The sequence below is a fragment of the Labrus bergylta genome, chromosome 4 (genome assembly GCF_963930695.1).
Source record: "Labrus bergylta chromosome 4, fLabBer1.1, whole genome shotgun sequence".
Taxonomy (NCBI): domain Eukaryota; kingdom Metazoa; phylum Chordata; class Actinopteri; order Labriformes; family Labridae; genus Labrus; species Labrus bergylta.
The window spans coordinates 4623234-4640739 of record NC_089198.1 but is presented as its reverse complement, the minus strand read 5'-3'; the positions used below and the strand labels follow the sequence as shown (position 1 = coordinate 4640739).

The 17506-nt window shown below is 41.9% G+C and overlaps 1 protein-coding gene across 4 annotated transcripts; it reads left to right on the top strand.

Annotated features, from left to right (window-relative positions):
• The first annotated feature begins 572 nt into the window (after window positions 1–572).
• LOC110001217 (GTPase IMAP family member 7-like) lies at window positions 573–14566 on the top strand. 4 transcript variants are annotated; one of them, XM_065953550.1, is made up of 5 exons: window positions 636–705; window positions 8581–9389; window positions 9528–10146; window positions 11338–14302; window positions 14393–14566. In XM_065953550.1, the coding sequence occupies exon 4, from the start codon at window positions 11346–11348 to the stop codon at window positions 12495–12497; it is 1152 nt and encodes a 383-aa protein (XP_065809622.1). In that variant the 5' UTR covers window positions 636–705; window positions 8581–9389; window positions 9528–10146; window positions 11338–11345; the 3' UTR covers window positions 12498–14302; window positions 14393–14566. The 4 variants fall into 4 exon arrangements, with proteins under 4 accessions (XP_065809619.1, XP_065809620.1, XP_065809622.1 ...); XM_065953549.1 differs by lacking the exon at window positions 636–705 and having other exon boundaries at window positions 7661–9389; XM_065953547.1 differs by lacking the exons at window positions 11338–14302; window positions 14393–14566 and having other exon boundaries at window positions 573–705; window positions 1481–9389; window positions 9528–11331.
• Window positions 14567–17506: the final 2940 nt, after the last annotated feature.

Here is a 17506-nt window from a genome sequence, read left to right as displayed (position 1 = left end):
CGGCGATGTAAACAAACTGAAGATAGGACTCTGAAAACTCTGAAAACATCACAGACAGTGGGACTCGGGTGTTACACCCATTGTAGACAGTCATGACTCACACAGTTATTTTCAGAGGAGATACTTGATTTCTATTATATTTATGTGTGAAAAATCACTAAAGCCTTTAAAGACTACACTTCATGTTGGTGTCACAAGATCACAGACTGTCATACCAACTTCATCATCGCTGAAAATGTCCTGGAAAAGTCCTGGAAAAGGATCTATGGAAAAGAGTGGGAACCCTGAAGTCAGTGTGACTGAGGTTATGTACGGTCACAAATAAACAGCATAAGTAAGCACAGTATTTTTCCACTACATGTCTGACTGACACCCCCCCCCCCCCTAGAGTGATTAGTAAGGCTTGTCATAACTATTCATGGACATAATATCATATGATATTTTACTATCTGTTTATTAAACGTTTGTGTCTATCTTCACATAAGATCATGTTGTCATGTCCAATAAGGGGAGGGCTAAGGCAGTTTGGTTTCACCTCCTCGAAACGTAGTCACTTCTTGTAAATGCTGCTGGGAGGGGTGAACAGGATGAGGCTCTGTGCAGGTATAAGGAAGTGTTTCCACTGACAGACTAAAAACTTTTCTTCTTCAGCTTAGAAACACACCAGCTACTCTCTCCAACACCCAAATATGGCTGTCAGTAAAGGTAAGTCAGTACATCTAATTTATAAGGTAACATACACCTTGTATCTGTTGGCGTTTTGAAGACCTCATACGTGGGCACAAACTATGTTTGGGTTTTAATGTAGTCAACTTCGCTATTAAATTAATATTAATAATTTGTATTAATATTACTTACCAAAATTATTCATCTGAATTAATAACAACGGGACACCACCCTGGATGGGTTCCCTCAGTCAACAATAACCAAATAGCACAGAGTCAGTGTCAAATTTAATTGTTAAATACCAATATTATTCACATTTAATAAATATCTGTATTTAAATAAAAGGAATCCGTGAATCCGTACACTAGCCCTCACTCCACCCAGCTGTTATCACAATGATCATAACACCAGTAATCACAGAAAGCTGCTTTATTAGTAAGTAGCTTAAACCTTGTATCTGTTGGGGTTTTCAAGACTTCATACACTGGCACAAATTATGTTTGGCTTTTAAATTATAACAGAATTTAGTGTGTAGGTGTAACTTAAGTGGTTTTCCAAATACCCTCCTAATTACTGCTTATTGAGAGAAAGTTAAGAAGTTGTTGAACAGGAATTCTGATCTTGATATGCGTTGCTTAGTATGCCCTTATAAGGTAGAAGTGAGAAAAAGTATATTGAGGTCATATTTCACGTACAAGCTCAGGAAGTTCAACCTGCCCCAGAAGCTGCTGATCATGTTCTACACATCCATAATCCAGTCTGTTCTGTGCACCTCCATCACTGTCTGGTTTGGATCTACAACCAAACCGAACAGATACAGACTGCAACAGATGATCAGGACTGCAGAAAAAATCATTGGTGTCGACCTGCCCCCCATCCAGGACTTATCCGGTCCCGGGCTGGGAAACGGGCAGGTAGCAGACTCCTCACACCCCGGACACAAACTTTTCAAACTCCTCCCCTCCGGTAGGCGTTACAGATTCTTCCCCCAGGCTGTGACTCTGATGAATGCTAAACAGTCACAGAGTGTCAGACCTGTCACTGTGAATGTACATATACATATATATCATTTAATTTAAATTATCGATCTACGCACACTTATCATGTAAATACTGTAAAACTCTACCTCATGTAAATGAACCCATCTGTCACATAACTGCATTTTTTATTATCATGTCACTTCAGCCTTTTTGCACTACTCACAACTGAACTGTTTCTTATTTAGCCTTGTACATATTAGTCTTTGTGCTGCCTTTATTTTGAAGTCAGTAATTTGAATTAAGTTAAAAATGTTAGTCAATAAAAGTGGTCATAAAAAGTTAGATTTAAAAGATTAGAAACATTTTGACATTAGTTCATGGTTTATACTGCCATCTATTGGTCATTGTGGGTAGTTAGTTCATTAAGTCACATGCTGCAGTAAGAAGGACAGAGAGAGACAGAGGATGCATGTTGCTGCTGAATGGTTTTCTGTTACGCTTCTGCCTTGGAGACCATTTGTCTGTAAGTTTTATGTTCAGTTCATTATAAAAATGTTGAGATATGAACACAAAATTCAAGTCAGAAACTTTTAGTTGTTTTTGTCTTTCATGTGCTCTTAGCTAATGCTAAATGTAGTGGCTAACTGTTTTCCTCATGGTTATGATAGCATGTAGCTTTGTGTTGAATTAGCATTTTTATGCATTTCTGTGCTTGCTTGAATTTAGATAGCAATGCTTATACTTTGTAAATGTATACTTGTTATCTGTACTGAAATATTGTTATTCTCTTTGTAATATTGCAGTTTTACAAAAACAAAACAAAATGGAAGGAACTCATGTAAAATCAAGAAAAGACAAGCTTTGTGTTTTTATTGGAGGACTTTTGTTTCAGTGTTATCTGGCTGTCAAATCCTGTACATTGGAACGTGCAGAAAGGGCAGAACAGTCTTTGCTTATTGTGTTTATTGTTGATATTTAATGTTATACTTGTACATAGAGAGCAAAGTTCACCAGTTAAATTCCTTGTGTGTGTAAACATACCTGGCCAATAAAGGTGAATGTGATTCTGATTCAACTTCTTAACGTTCTCTTAATCAGCAGTATTTAGGAGGGTACTGAGGGCAAACTCTTAGTTAATGGCCTTGTAGCTATGAGTTATGGTCATATAGAGTAAGGTACTAAAAAGTAGAGCCTGACTGATATGTATTTTTGGGGAAGATGCCGATATCGTTTTTAGGGAGAAAACATTTCCGATATATCATATCTTTCAGAAGTTTCACAAGTTCCACTCGTTGCCTGCCGCTCGTTGCCTGCCGCTTGTTGCCTGCCAGCGACCACCGCGGACAAATCGGCGTTCTTTTTGTCTTCTTTTGACACAAGTTATACTTTGAACATACTAGTGACAATCAAACGGTAGCCTACGGCCGCTAGCACCGGCTAATTGTTTTTAGCATCGGATCCAACTCGCTAGCAGGGCTGCTAACATCTCCCCTCCCGACAACATGGACATTGTTTGTTGTGAAGGCTGCCTGACACTCTCACGCACTAGAGGAGAGGTTACCAACCTTCAAGAGAATATCCGCAGGCTTTCAGAGGGGCTTCAGAAGAAGGACCTGATGCTTTCCAGCTACATCGACTTGGCAGCCTCTCAGTCTAAGAGGATCACGGCTATGCACTCCGATATCTCAGATACCTTGCTGTGGGATCCTTTACGGCCCCGACACTCCTCCTGCTCGACCCCAAACCCTCGGGAGTCCTGGGCCGAGGTTTTGGTGAGCAGTGGAAAATGCAGTGGGAGACTATCTGGGTCTCCCCCACCGCTTCTCCTCACAAATCATTACTCGGCACTGCAGGACGATGATCCGGGTGAGGTTAATGGGACCTCTTCGGTGTCTGTCCGAGCCCCCACCGATCCTGTCAGCTGCACACCTGAGTCTGCTAAGCCTGCCTCTGATGCAACCGTCACTGCCGCTGCCTCATTTTCTCCGAACATCACGGCTCCTTCCACATCCTCTGTAAAAGACGATGCTACCTCTGCCTCTTCTCCACCTGTTCTGGCACTCTCCTCTCCATCCTCTGCGGCGTCATCTTCACCTGTTGCCGCTCCTGCTGCTGTCTCCGTAGGACAACAAAGCCAACAATGGGGGAAGCTCTCCTCCCATAGCAGAAGGCTGCTGGTGGAAGCTGTAAACAGACGCTCTGGTGGACTCCCCCGCACTCAGCTGGAACGGTCCCCTTCACCGGAGCGTTCGCCTGCCCTGACCGCGCCTCCTCAGCCGGTGAGTCCACTCTGCCCTGACGTCACCAGACACGCACGGGTTTGCACTGTCGGCACTCAGGCTTCACCCCCTCGTCCACTTTTCTCACCTACCACTCTGATAATCGGCGACTCCATAATAAGGAATGTACGGTTTTTCAATGCCACCACTCTCTGCCTCCCTGGTGCTACTGTCCCCGTCATTTTAGAAAGGCTCCAGAAGACTTTGCCCTCTCTTCCCACCACCATCACTCGCCTTATCATAAATGTGGGCACAAACGACACCTCTCGACAACAGTCTGAACTGACCAAAGAGCACTTCAACCAACTTTTCAAGCTCTTAATACAAACTGGTAAATCCATTTTCATCTCCAGACCCACTGCGCCTCTGTCCAACGCCGCTCGTTTCAGCAGAACCCTCTACCTCCACCACTGGCTGCAGTCCACCTGCAGGGCTCACGATGTGGCCTTCATTGACAATTTCAATCTGCTCTGGAACCGCTACTCTCTTTTTAAAGCTGACGGACTTCACCCAAACAAAGCCGGCTCACACCTCCTCACTACAAACATCCAACACACAGTACAGTACACGCCATGCAACTGACTAAATGACGACATCAATACAGCCGATTCCCAATCTTTCTCTATGGTTCCAGCACACCCAACTGTTTCCCCCACCAGCCCACCCTACCGTCCAAAGGTCTGCTCCTCCATCCTCCCAGCTCTCTCTGTGATCAACAGCTCCCCCCACTGGCCTCATCCCTCGTTCCCACATTCACTGACATTATCTGCAATAGAAACTCTCATTACAAGAAGGCATCCAAACAAAAACAAAATCATTAAATCTGTCAATTTTTCAAATTTGTCAACCATCCCCTGTCAGCCACTCCCTCACCCTTCACTCCGTATAACACCACATCATAACCTGAAACTGGCCTTGCTGAATACTCACTCCCTCAACAATAAAAGCCTCATTCTCCATGACTTCATAACCGACACCAACCTGCACTTCCTATGTCTCACCGAAACCTGGCAAAAACCCTTGGACTATTTCTCACTAAACCAAACCACACCCACAGGATACACATACATGGACAAACCCTGCCCCGATGGACGGGGTGGTGGTGTTGCAGCCGTTTACAGGAAGGACATTAAAACTACCACCATTCCCATCCCTGCATTTGACTCATTTGAACACATTGCTTTCAAACTCTTTAGTCCCACTCCCCTAGTCACTGCTGTAATCTATCGCCCCCCCCCAAACCAAACCCTTCTTTTTTCAGTGATTTTCATGACTTTCTGACCCAACTCTGCTCCATCTCAACTTCTGTTCTGCTCCTTGGGGATTTTAACTTCCATGTCAACGACACTCAATGTAAAACTGCCAAAGAATCCCTGGACCTTCTTCACTGCCTCAACTTCACACAGCATGTCAACTTCCCCACTCACAGCCGCAGCCACATTCTGGACTTGGTCTGCTCCACTGGTCTCACAATCCATCAACTGTCAAGTCTCAACTTCAACATCTCCGACCATCTGGCTATAAACATGGACATTCTCATCCCTCTTCCCTCTTCCCACTCCAAAACAAAAACGAAAGATCTCCTTCAGAAACATAAAATCAGTCGACCCCTCAGCTCTCTCAGCCTCTATTTCCAGCAAAATCTCTTCCTCCCTTCCCCCCCAATTTAATAACCCCTCTGAACTCATCACCTACTATAACAACACACTCTCCTTCTGTCCCATCAAAACTAAAACTGTCTCATTCACACACTCTGCAACCTGGTACACTCCCGAACTCCATAAAATGAAAACCCGTAAACGCCAGCTTGAAAGACTCCACAAGAAAACCGGTTTAAAAGTTCACTTCCAATCATACTCTGACTACCTCAAACAATACATGGAAGCTCTCAGCGCAGCCCGGTCCACCTATTACTCACACCTCATCCACTCAGGCTCATCCAACCCCAAGGCTCTCTTCTCTACAATAAACAAACTCCTCAAACCCAGTGACAACACCTCTCCCTCCTTCACAGCTGATAAATGCAATGCTTTTCTTTAATTCTTTCAATCAAAAATTGACACCATTTACAGCAGCTTCAACACTCTCACTGTCCCCTCTTCACCCCTACCCGCATCCCCTCGCCTCATCACCCAACCTCTGTCTCAGTTCTCCCGTTTTCCCAAATGAACTATCCATCATCACCTCTAGCATGAAGTCCTCCACCAGTACTCTCGACCCCATCCCATCCAGTCTCGTCAAAAACTGTCTCCCAGCCATCGCGCCACTCATAACCTCAATCATCAACTCCTCCCTCTGCTCTGGTTCAGTACCCAAAACTCTCAAACTGGCAGCCGTCACCCCTATCCTCAAGAAACCTGGACTCAATACGGACAGCATTTGCAACTTCCGCCCCATCTCCAACCTCCCCTTCCTCTCAAAAATACTGGAACGTGTTGTCGCCTCCCAGATCAAATGCCACCTCTCCTCCAATAACCTATTTGACCCATTCCAGTCCGGCTTCCGTTCCCAGCACAGCACAGAAACAGCTTTCCTCAAAGTCACCAACGACCGCCTCCTCTCCTCAGACTCTGGCCTCCTCAACATCCTCATCCTCCTTGATCTCACTGCAGCCTTTGACACCATCAGCCACAGTATTCTTTTATCCCGCTTAGAGCACTCACTCAACATCATTGGCACTGCTCTTTCCTGGTTAAAATATCCGCCAGCATGGTCTCCATTTCCACTGTTATGCTGATGACATCCAGCTCTACATCTCCACCAATTCAATCACCACTGAAACCTGCTCTACCCTAATGAACTGCCTCAATGAAATAAAAACATGGATGCACACCAATTTCCTCTCTCTTAACTACACAAAATCGGACATAATAATCATCGGCCCTAAATCCCTCACCACTTCCATTCACAACTTCTCCTTCACAATAGACAACTCCACTCTCTCCCCCTCCCCTCATATCCGCAATCTTGGAGTCATCTTTGACAGCCAGCTCTCCTTTGATCACCACGTCACCCAGCTCACAAGAACCGCCTTCTTTCACCTTAAAAATATAGCCCACCTCCGTCCATTACTCTCATTTTCTGCCGCTGAAACACTAATCCATGCATTCATCACATCCAGACTCGACTATTGCAACAGCATCCATTACGGCACATCATCCAAAGTCCTTAATAAACTTCAATACATCCAAAACTCTGCTGCTCTCCTTACCCACACCCGAATACGCGAACACATCACCCCTGTCCTGCAAAATCTCCACTGGCTCCCTGTCCCTTACCGTATCCAATTCAAAATCCTTGTCCTCACACATAAAGCCCTTAACCACCAGGCCCCCTCCTACCTCACGGCTCTCCTTCACCCTCACACTCGTGCACGCAGCCTCCGTTCTTCAAAAGCCAACCTCCTATCTCCCCCTCTTAGAACCAAGCACCGAACCTGGGGGGACAGAGCCTTCTCCATAGCTGCCCCCCCTCCCTCTGGAACTCACTCCCCACACACATTCAACACTGCACCGACCCTCCTACTTTCAAATCACTTATCAAAACTCACCTCTTTAAACAAGCTTTTAATGTACGATTGTGATGTATTTTCTGTTTTCTGTTGTTTACCTTTATGTTGTTATCTTTATTGTTGTTATCTTTATGATTTGTGTGTAATGCTGCAATGTCCGTTAGTCTGTCCTTCTGTGCTATTCTTTATGTTTTAACCAAGTGTCTTTAAGTTTTTAAAAGCGCTTATAAATAAAATGCACTATTATTATTATTATTATTATGTCGATATCTTTCTTATATGTATCTTCAATCTTTATGGATAGAAATAGATATGCACACATTATTGCATTGAGCGGTTATAAAACACTTGTCATAAAGATTTATAATGAAGACAAGTTTTCTTTTTTTTACAGTTGAACAAAAGCATTTATGGAAATAAACAATTATTAAAAAACAATATAAAAATAAATAATGAACTTAAATTGAATAAACCTAGTTATATCAGCATATCAGAGATAAAATTAGTACCGATCGGCTGACAGATTTATTGATCGGGCTCGACTATAAAGCTCTCAATGACGACAGCCAGTAGGGGAGAGTGGGGTAACTTGTGCCAAGGGGCAAGTAGTGCCACCCCTGTTATCTAGAAAACCATAGAAGAAGTTGGTCATGTGACCACATATTTTTGAAGAGGCATCCATTTCACTCATCCTGCAAAGAAGGGAGACACATGGCTTGAGAGGTAAGCACATATAAGTTCCCAAAAAATGTTTTTGCCCTCCAAAGTAAAATTTCTATGATCAAGGTTTTTTGATTGCTGTGTTTGAACAATTATATACAACTTTGAAAACAGTTCACACATGTTTAAGTGCTTTAGTAAGCTACACCATGAGTCTATACAGTTAGCATGATGCTAGCTCAAAGCAGCTGGGGGATACATTTTTTCAAAATAATGGTTGGGTTAATTTGTGCAAGTGGCACAACTTAACTTATGATTATTTACTATATATTACTTTATTGTATTTTATTGTTATTGTACATTGTATTCTTACTTTCATTGTATTCTGACATTCTTAATTTTAGACCAAAATCCATCATGCCAAGTATGTTAAAACTGCTTTAAACTTCTCTGATCATCAGCACTACCTTTTATCTCATTTCAGGTACAGCTTCCCTCCACACATGATGTACAACATGGATGAAACTGGTGTGATGACAGTGTAGACACCCAAGCAGGTTGTCAGAGAGAAAGGGAAGAAACAAGTGGGTTCAGTAACATCTGCTGAAAGAGGAGAGCTTGTCACTGTGGCCTGTGCAATAAACGCCACTGGAAATGCAGTCCCACCCATGTTCTTTTTCAAGGACAGCCTTATGAACGCATCACCAGCAGGTTCCATTGGTCATTGTACAAAGTCTGGATGGATGAAGATGCCTTCCTCATCTTCCTGGAGCACGTCATCCGCCACACCAACTGCTCCACCGATCACCCAGTCCTGCTCATTCTGGACAACCATGAGTCTCACATCTCACTCAAGTCAGTGACAATTGCTAAAGAGAATGGGGTCATTATGCTCACCCTGCCACCTCACACCTCACACCTCACACCGCTTGCAACCATTAGACAAAACTGTCTATGGACCACTCAAAACCTACTATAACCGAGCGATGGATGGGTAGATGTGATCACATCCTGGGCGAACCGTATCGATCTACGAGGTCCCGGAACTTGTGAAGCAAGCGTTCCTCTCTGCAATGTCACCAACAAACATAACCTCAGGTTTCAGAGCAACGGGCATATACCCTTTCAACAGGGACATCTTCCCGGAAGAAGACTATGCACCATCAATGGTGACAGACAGGGCAAATCCAGAAGATGAACCCAGTGCCACTGCTGACCTGCCTGGAGAAGAGCCCTCCACCAGTGCAGCTGCTCACCTGCCTGGACCATCGCATGAGCCAACACATGTCACAGGTATTTAAAAAAAAGTCTGGTAGGCCAATAGTGGCGGTGCGCATAGTGGCGTGGCTCAGGCTTACCCTCCATCTGACCACGCAATCTTGTTGTTCCCTGTGTTCAATGACAATAAAAGTTCCTTTCCTTTCCTTGAAGCAGGTCCAGACCCAGGAGAGCCACCTGCCACTCTGCCAAATCCCGAGCATTCATCAAGTGACAAATCTGGTTCTTCTGCTCACTTGGGTTATGTGTTTCCAGAAGTCATTGTTCCCTTGCCAAAAGCCACAGAAAGAAAGAACAGAATTGTAAGAAAGAAAGTGAAAACAAGAATCGTGACCGACACACCTGAGAAGATGGAGTTGGAGAAGGCTAAAAAGGAGATAAGAAGATAAGAAGATAAAAAGGCTGAACAGGAAAAGAAAAGAATGAAAGAGAGAAGAAAAGGGCTCTGAAAGCTGCAAATCAAACCAAAACCAAGAAGGAAACGGTTGTGTACAGTAGCTCGGAAGAAAGCTCCACCACCGATGATGAGGCAGAAGATGGCCTGGAGAAGACACACGGCAGAAGAAAAGGAGTGGAAATAAGAAGGGGGCTCTGAAAGGGTGAAAACCAACCAAACCCAAGAAGAAAGTGCTCTCCAGTAGCTCAGAAGAGAGTGACTTTCCGATTCCATTTAGCGATGCCACTGATTTTGAGAGTTCAGATATCCAGAGTGATGATGATGATGGTGACAAGGATCTGTCTGCTGGTGACTTTGTCATTGTGAAGTTTGCAGGTAAGAAATCAAAATCCTATAACTATGTTGGATTGGTAGAGAATGTTGGAGGTGACGAGATCAGTGCAAAGTTTCTGAAGGAAAGTTGTAAGAGGTCTGTTGATGGAAAGCCCATCTTCACATTTAGAGAGAATGGTGAAGTAGTCATCCCTAGGGGTGATATGCTCAAGAAACTATCCACACCACAGAAACTTGGTGGTACAGCCAGAAGGGAGCATAAGTTCACATTCCCCTGCAGCATTGTCAAGTGGGATGTTCAGTAGTAGGCTGAATCTGTGAAGAGATTCAGATGCAGATGATTTGCAGATGCTTAGGTGCTCATTTTGGAATTTGTATTTTGTTCTGAGTATGTGTTCATACTATGAGTATGTCTGATGTTGTTAAAACTTTAAATAAACGTTAAATAAGTAATTTTGTATTGAATTTGTCTTGCTTTTTTATAGCATTATCGTTTGTGAGATTAAAATGATCTGTTTTACTTAAATTATCAATGGCACAATTTACCCCAGTGTATTCTCTCTAATGGCACAACTTACCCCGCACTGGGGGCAAGTTGTGCCACAAAACCAGCTATATTTCTCAAACAGTTTATTTAATATCCAAAGTGATTGTTCCCAGGGATGCACAGCATCTTAAACTATATGTACATATTTTAGTTGGAGGCATTACTGTAATCCCCTTGCTTTAAAGGCACTTTTAAGTAAAAATTGGCACAACTTACCCCACTCTCCCCTATGCTACTAATGAACATGCTAATAAGCAACTGGCTAATGGTGATTATTGTGACCTTAATTTAAAGTGTTACCGATGCTACAAACCCCTAGTAGCTTTCTTTGCATTTTAATTTGGAACATTTCCTTTTTTTAGGTTTAAAGTGTGACCCTGAAACATTTAGAAGATCCTGTGTGTTGCTGCTCTGTTGAGTTAGTTTGTAAAGTTTGTAAAGTTAAACAAAAAGTGTTAACTAATTTTCAGTAGAAATAATAAAATAATCATTTAGAGCTAGCTAGACAATATCCTCTGGGCCCGTTTGTTCAAAGTTAATCCAACAGGATTAAAGTTATCAGATGAGTTTTTCATGAATCTAAAATCTGGTTGTTCAAAAAAACAAAACAAAAATAACGGGATAATTGTATAAGATCAGGTTTGGATAATCAAAGTTGTTCTTTCTTTTCTTTCCCATCAAATCAGAAACAACCATGTACAACAATGAAGAGATCCGGATCGTGATGGTGGGGAAGACCGGAGCTGGGAAGAGTGCAGCAGGAAACACCATCCTGGGACACAACTGCTTTAAATCTGTTTTCTCCCCTGAATCTGTGACCACAGACTGCGCTAAGTCGTATGGTGAGCTGGATAGACAGAAGGTTTCTGTCATCGACACTCCAGGTCTGTTTGACACCAATACAGATGAAGAGACGACACGTAAAAATATCTCCCAGTGTATGGCTTATGCTTCTCCTGGACCACATATCTTTCTGATTATCATCAAACTGGGCCGAATCACAGAAGAAGAAAAGAAGACGGTGGAGAAGATTCAGAAAATCTTTGGAAAGTCAGCAGACAAATACAGCATGGTTCTCTTTACCCATGGTGACCAGCTCAGTGGGACTATCGAGGAGTTCTTGAAGGAAAGCAAAGACCTGCAGAAGCTTGTGGCCAAATGTAACGACCAGTACCACGTCTTTGATAACAAGCTGTCTGATAGTTCTCAGACCAGAGAGCTCCTCAACAAGATCAGAAAAATAACAGAAAAGAACACAGGAAACCATTACACCACTGAGATGTTTCAGGAGGCAGAGAGGGCGATTGAAGAGGAGAAACAGAGAATCCTGAAAGAGAAAGAAGAGGAAATGAGGAAAGAGAGGAAGGAACTAATGAGGAAAATAGTGGAAAAATTTGAGCAAAGGATAAAGGAAGCAAAGGAAGACGCGGAGAAGGAGAAACAGCGAATCCTGAAAGAGACTGAAAAGCAAAAGTGCAAAGAGGAGGAACTAAAGAGGAAAATAAAAGAAAAACATGAGAAAGAACTAAAGGAAGCAGAGGAAGACACTAAGAAGGAGAAACAGCGAATCCAGAAAGAGAAAGAAGAGCAAAAGTGCAAATTGAAGGAGGAACTGGAGAGGGAAATAAAAGAAAAACATGAGAAAGAATTAAAAGAAGCGAAGGAAGAGATGGAAAAAGAACTAAAAGAGAAAATGAAAGCACTGGAGGAAGAACAGGAAGAGAAGGCTAGAAGAGAGGCAGAGAAGAGCTCTTCAGTGCTCGCAAAGGTTGGTCGTGGACTTGCAGCTGTGGGGGCTGCTGCGGCTAGGTTGGTTGCGGGGGCTGTGGCGATATTTAAAAAATAACTACAGCTCATTGTATCCGACCTGATGTACATTATAATGTCAGTGTTTGAAACTGATCTGTTGTTTCTCAAATTACTCTCGCCTTTTCTTTTAGACATATTTTGAACACAAAACTAAAAGACTAAAGGGACTTTCAGACAGGACGCGGTGGGGGCTACGCGCTGCTGTCAAGCCCATTCATTGTCTATGTGTAGCTCCGCACAAGAGCGTATCTGCACTCGGCCGAGCTGAGCTCAGCACAAGGTCTTGTTTGCCAGTTGGACCAATAGTATCTGTCTGCAGTCTGCAAGACCCAATTTCAAATATCTTTATTTATCTGTTAGGAACTTCAGTTGTGTAAAAAAAGCATCAGTGTGCATACAGCTCAGCACAACAAAACAAACAAACAAAAGAACACACACACATACAAGTGGCTGTATTAAAAGCATGACAATTGTTATGAAAGGTTAAAAGAGTGGTGTTAAAAATAAATGAACAAATGGATCAGCCATTCATGAGCCTGATGGATGTGGGCACGAAGCTTGAAATGGCTCTCTTAGTTCTGAAAGTTTGAGATCTGTGTCATCGGTATCTTCTGCCCACTACAATCTTCTAAATGGTGTTTGACCCTGCTGAGGCCGTGTGGCTCGCTTTACTTTGGTTCACCTTCTATTGTTATCATTTCAAACACATAAACTAAGAACATTTTTGAAACACATGACTCACATAAGTGCCTCCAACCAAAGCCGTAGTATCCTCCAAGGTATAGAGAAGAAGCCCTGCAGCCCGTCTATGCAGATGGTTGGATGGAGCGGAGAGGAAATTAAAAAAAGGACGATTTTTATTTTCATCCACAAAATGTCATCAAAAATATAAAAGTTGTGAAAGTATGTAATAAACCCAAGTAATTTCAGTAAGGAGACATAATTCTCTATGAATATTTAAAGTTGCATGTCACATATGATACTTATTTAAACTATCATCTCCGTGCTCTTAAATTACCCTTTTTTAACAGTTGGTAGATAAATAAAATAAACATTGTTTAAATAAAATCCACATCGTTTGCTTTAAAAGAAAGCTTATCAACTCTGGTAGTGAAATAACCCTGGTATTACTAACGTATATTTAACTAAATATAAGTTGTCTAAGGAAAATACTCTTGTGTCTGTACTCAAGCCAAAATTTTGCCCACAACTTCTGTGTTTCTTTGGCGGCCAAAATCATCGTTTTAGACATCTCACGTGGTCCTCTGCTGAGATTTGGATAGGTACACGTTCCCCCCCTCTCTTGCAGCCTGCAGACAGACCCCTCTCAATAGGAGGGAAGATCAGATCACAACAAACGGGGTCCCAGAGAGAGCTCTCTTATGTAAAGACCTGTCCGACAGTTTTGGCGTACCAGCTGTGTTTAAAACAGTAGCATTGGCTGAAATGTTAACGTGCTTGTGAAGCGGTCGTCATAGAGCTGCATTTCCTGGACGAGACTAAACTCTCCCAAATCCTGTTGTGCCCTGAGGATCTCATGAACACACACCCTCTCCTCCTGTGCTGCTAGCTCCTGTCACGGCTCTGGCTGTGATCCTGTTTCTCTGTGTATCCCTTGTGTCCCCTCCCCCTCTGTCTGTCTGTCTGTGTGTGTGTGTGTGTGTGTGTGTGTGTGTGTGTGTGTGTGTGTGTGTGTGTGTGTGTGTGTGTGTCTCTGGAGGGCGTGGCTTCAATCAAACACCTGGTGACCACTCACACCTGCAACTCATCTGCTTATCTGCCTCAGACTAAGACCCAGGGTTCAACTCGACTCATTGCCAGATTATTGAGTCTACTGAAGTGGTAGCTATGATCAGCTGCTCTTAACATTTGTTAGAGTTTATTCCAAGTGTTTTTCCAGTGAGTCCTAAGATTTTCTCTCTTGTTGTCCAGATTTTCACCGGTGTCATCTCCTCCAGTCTGCTCTCCTCTCAGACAACTCAACCAATTACCTGTCTGCCTACGGAACCAGCTAACTCCATAAGACTCCTCCACGCCGTCACTACCAGCCAGCCAGTCAGCCATTCACTGATACCTAGCCCTGCAATAAAACCTCAAACCCTTCAATTTTGCTGCCGTGTCTGCTTTTGGGTCTAAATACAAACCGTAACAGCTCCTCCTCCTCCTCAGTTAAAGATCAGAGTTTTCTACTGAATAGTGAACAGATACAAACACACTGTGCACCAAAAAGTAACTATTTTCCCGACTAATGTTTCTGTAACCTAGCAATGTGCACCGTTGCTTTTCGCTTGTGTGCGCTCCCCTTCTGCTCTGCGCCCTACTCCATGGGAGTGCAGCACACACAGCTTCCTATCTGACAGGCAAGTGCAAACAAACAGCTTTAAGTCAAATCAGACACACAGGTGATGACAGGAAGTGACCAGAGGCAGTGCACCTTTTAAAAAAATAAAGTAAATATGTCGTCATCAACAACATCAACAGCTGCTCATGAGAGTTTGAATCAGAATCAAAACCATCCTAAACATCATCATCATCATCATCATCATCATCATCAAGGTGTTCATGAAGAGCTTTTTCTTAAAGGTACAAAGGGTCTCTGCAGATCGACATTAAATGGTTTTTATTTGACACATGAATTAAAAATATATATATAATACAAAATGGGTTTTAATCTCCTTGTGATCTTAAGTATCAAAGTTTTAAAGTCTGTAACAATGTTTTTACAATCAAATGTACTTTCATGAAATCAAAGTCGTCTTTTCAAGAAAGATTGAATCACAGCTGAGAGGATTTGTTTTCAGTGTCAGATGTTTCAGGTTGGCTTCTATGTTTGAAAAGTCCTTCAATTTTCTCTGAATACTTGTAAAGCAAACTGCATCATCCAAATGTGCTTTAATGTGATTTTTTGCTTCTTCATTTTAATAAAATGTTGTAACAGAGTCTGTAGTTTTATTTGTGAACAAAGAGAGACATGAGACTAGAATTCAGGTTGATCAAGAAGATTCATTAAATTACAAGTTTCACAGAGCAAAATAAAAAAACAGTTTTGATTTTTAATTGTATATATTTAGTTCATAAAGTAGAAAATCATACCATAAAATATTTTAGACTCTTTAATGTCAGAAGTAGATATGATAATGGGGACAGTAAGGGGTTAATAAATGATCCTCTATGATGAGTTGTTAATATTTGACTGATCAGTCTATTGTCACACTGAGCTGTTACTGCTAATACTACACATACTTTTACCATTATTACTGACACTGTAGCTTTAAATCTATTTTATTCATTGTTGTTGTTGTTTCTGTTTGTCTCTCTCCTTCCTGAATCTCCCTCTATCACACTTTCCAACCCGGACACAGTTTCATCAGACGGCTGTTCATCATGAGTCTGGATCTGCTCGAGGTTTCTTCCTCTTAAAATAAGTTTTTCCTCTCCACTGTAACTTTGCTAAATGTTGCTTAGTGCTCATGATGGATTAATGTTGGGTCTTTGTAACAATATATAACAAAGAGTAAGGTCTTAATCTGCTCTTTCTGTGAAGTGTCTTGAGATCACATTTATTATGAATTAGCGCCATACAGATAATGTCCGATTGATTGATCGTGTATGTGCACAATTTGATTTCACCGCTGCATTTGGGGCGCCAGGGAAAAACATCTGGATTCGGCCCCTGCTTGTTAAACTAACATTCTTGCAAGCAAGGACGCTGTTTCTGCTGAGAAAGTCACTGTCTGGTTTCATAGCTGCAAAAAGCATTTCCCATTCAGACAGACAATTTCTAACAAACATAGAGAAAACTGAAGATAGAAATGAAAGCTCATGGTCACAAATACATTACTGACAGTATTAACATGATTAAAATAGTAAAGTAAGAAGAAATTATGGTAAATCATTGAAAGTGGAAACATTAACCCTGTTAAAAAAAGCTTGTGTGTATTCTTTTAACCATTGTGTCATTGTTCTAATATGTGGTTTTAATAAATAGTCTACCATGAATCTGCAGCCCAGTGTTATTTTGCAATATTACCACTATTTTACAAACAGCCCTCTCTCAGTTATAGACTCTATCTGTTGAGTGTGAATGAGTCAACTGGAGAGAAGTGAATGGAAAAGCAATTACTACACTAGTTACAGGCTTTTCAAAGTCTTTGTAAAATATACAAGAGTAGCCCTTTGTGTTTACACTGGAAAGGATATTTTTTTAGAGCACAAATGCAGTGACAATAATGTGGAAAATATGGAGGAGGATTAGTACTAGACAGAGAAATACATTTTTACCATTTATTAGAAGCATATATTAGAGCAATAACACAATGGTTAGGAGAACTGATATAAACACACCTGTTACGGTGGCCTGTAGTTAACAGAGGGATCATTTAGTGAATAATCTACATTAATGATTCCACTTGCCTTCATTTGCCATAATTTGTTCTTATTTGACTATTTTATTGGTGTTAATACTGTCAGTAATGTATTTGTGACCATGAGCTTTTAGCTTGTGAGTACCATGAGCGCCCTCTGCTGGGGCCCCTGCAGACATGCGTGATGAGCCCCGTGCCCTGTTGCCAGGTTACACTCTCCGTGGTGAGTTGACTTATTAAGAGCTCCGCTAAAAAACGATGAAATAAGTCAGTTTTTCTGAGTAAAAGTAAGTTTTATTAATGTGCCATGTTTCAGAGATCCTCTTAAAATAATTATCAAAGACTTTTGTGGTGATATTGATTTGTTTTAGTTGAGTTATTTCAACTCTCCATGTTTTTATGCTTTTCTAGCTGAGTTTCAGCTTCATCATTTGTTGTCGTGGTTTAGCTGACTTCACCAACAGTTAGCTTGATTTTCTGCTCTCTGTTTAAGTAAATACTGAAGCTTACTACCAAAGAAGTGGCTGTGACAGAGACCTACATTTTATATACACGTTAAATGTTTGTCCTGTCTGCATTATCCTGTCCCTGTGTGAATGTTAGAGCTGTTAACCACCAAAGTGTCTGTGTGAGCGTGCTCATCTTTCTTCTGTTATTATCAGAATAAACGGCTGCTGGTGCC

What these genes read in the sequence shown, in the direction of transcription:
- LOC110001217 (XM_065953547.1), top strand. Translation starts at nt 3,149, where the DNA reads ATGGACATTGTTTGTTGTGAAGGCTGCCTGACACTCTCACGCACTAGA.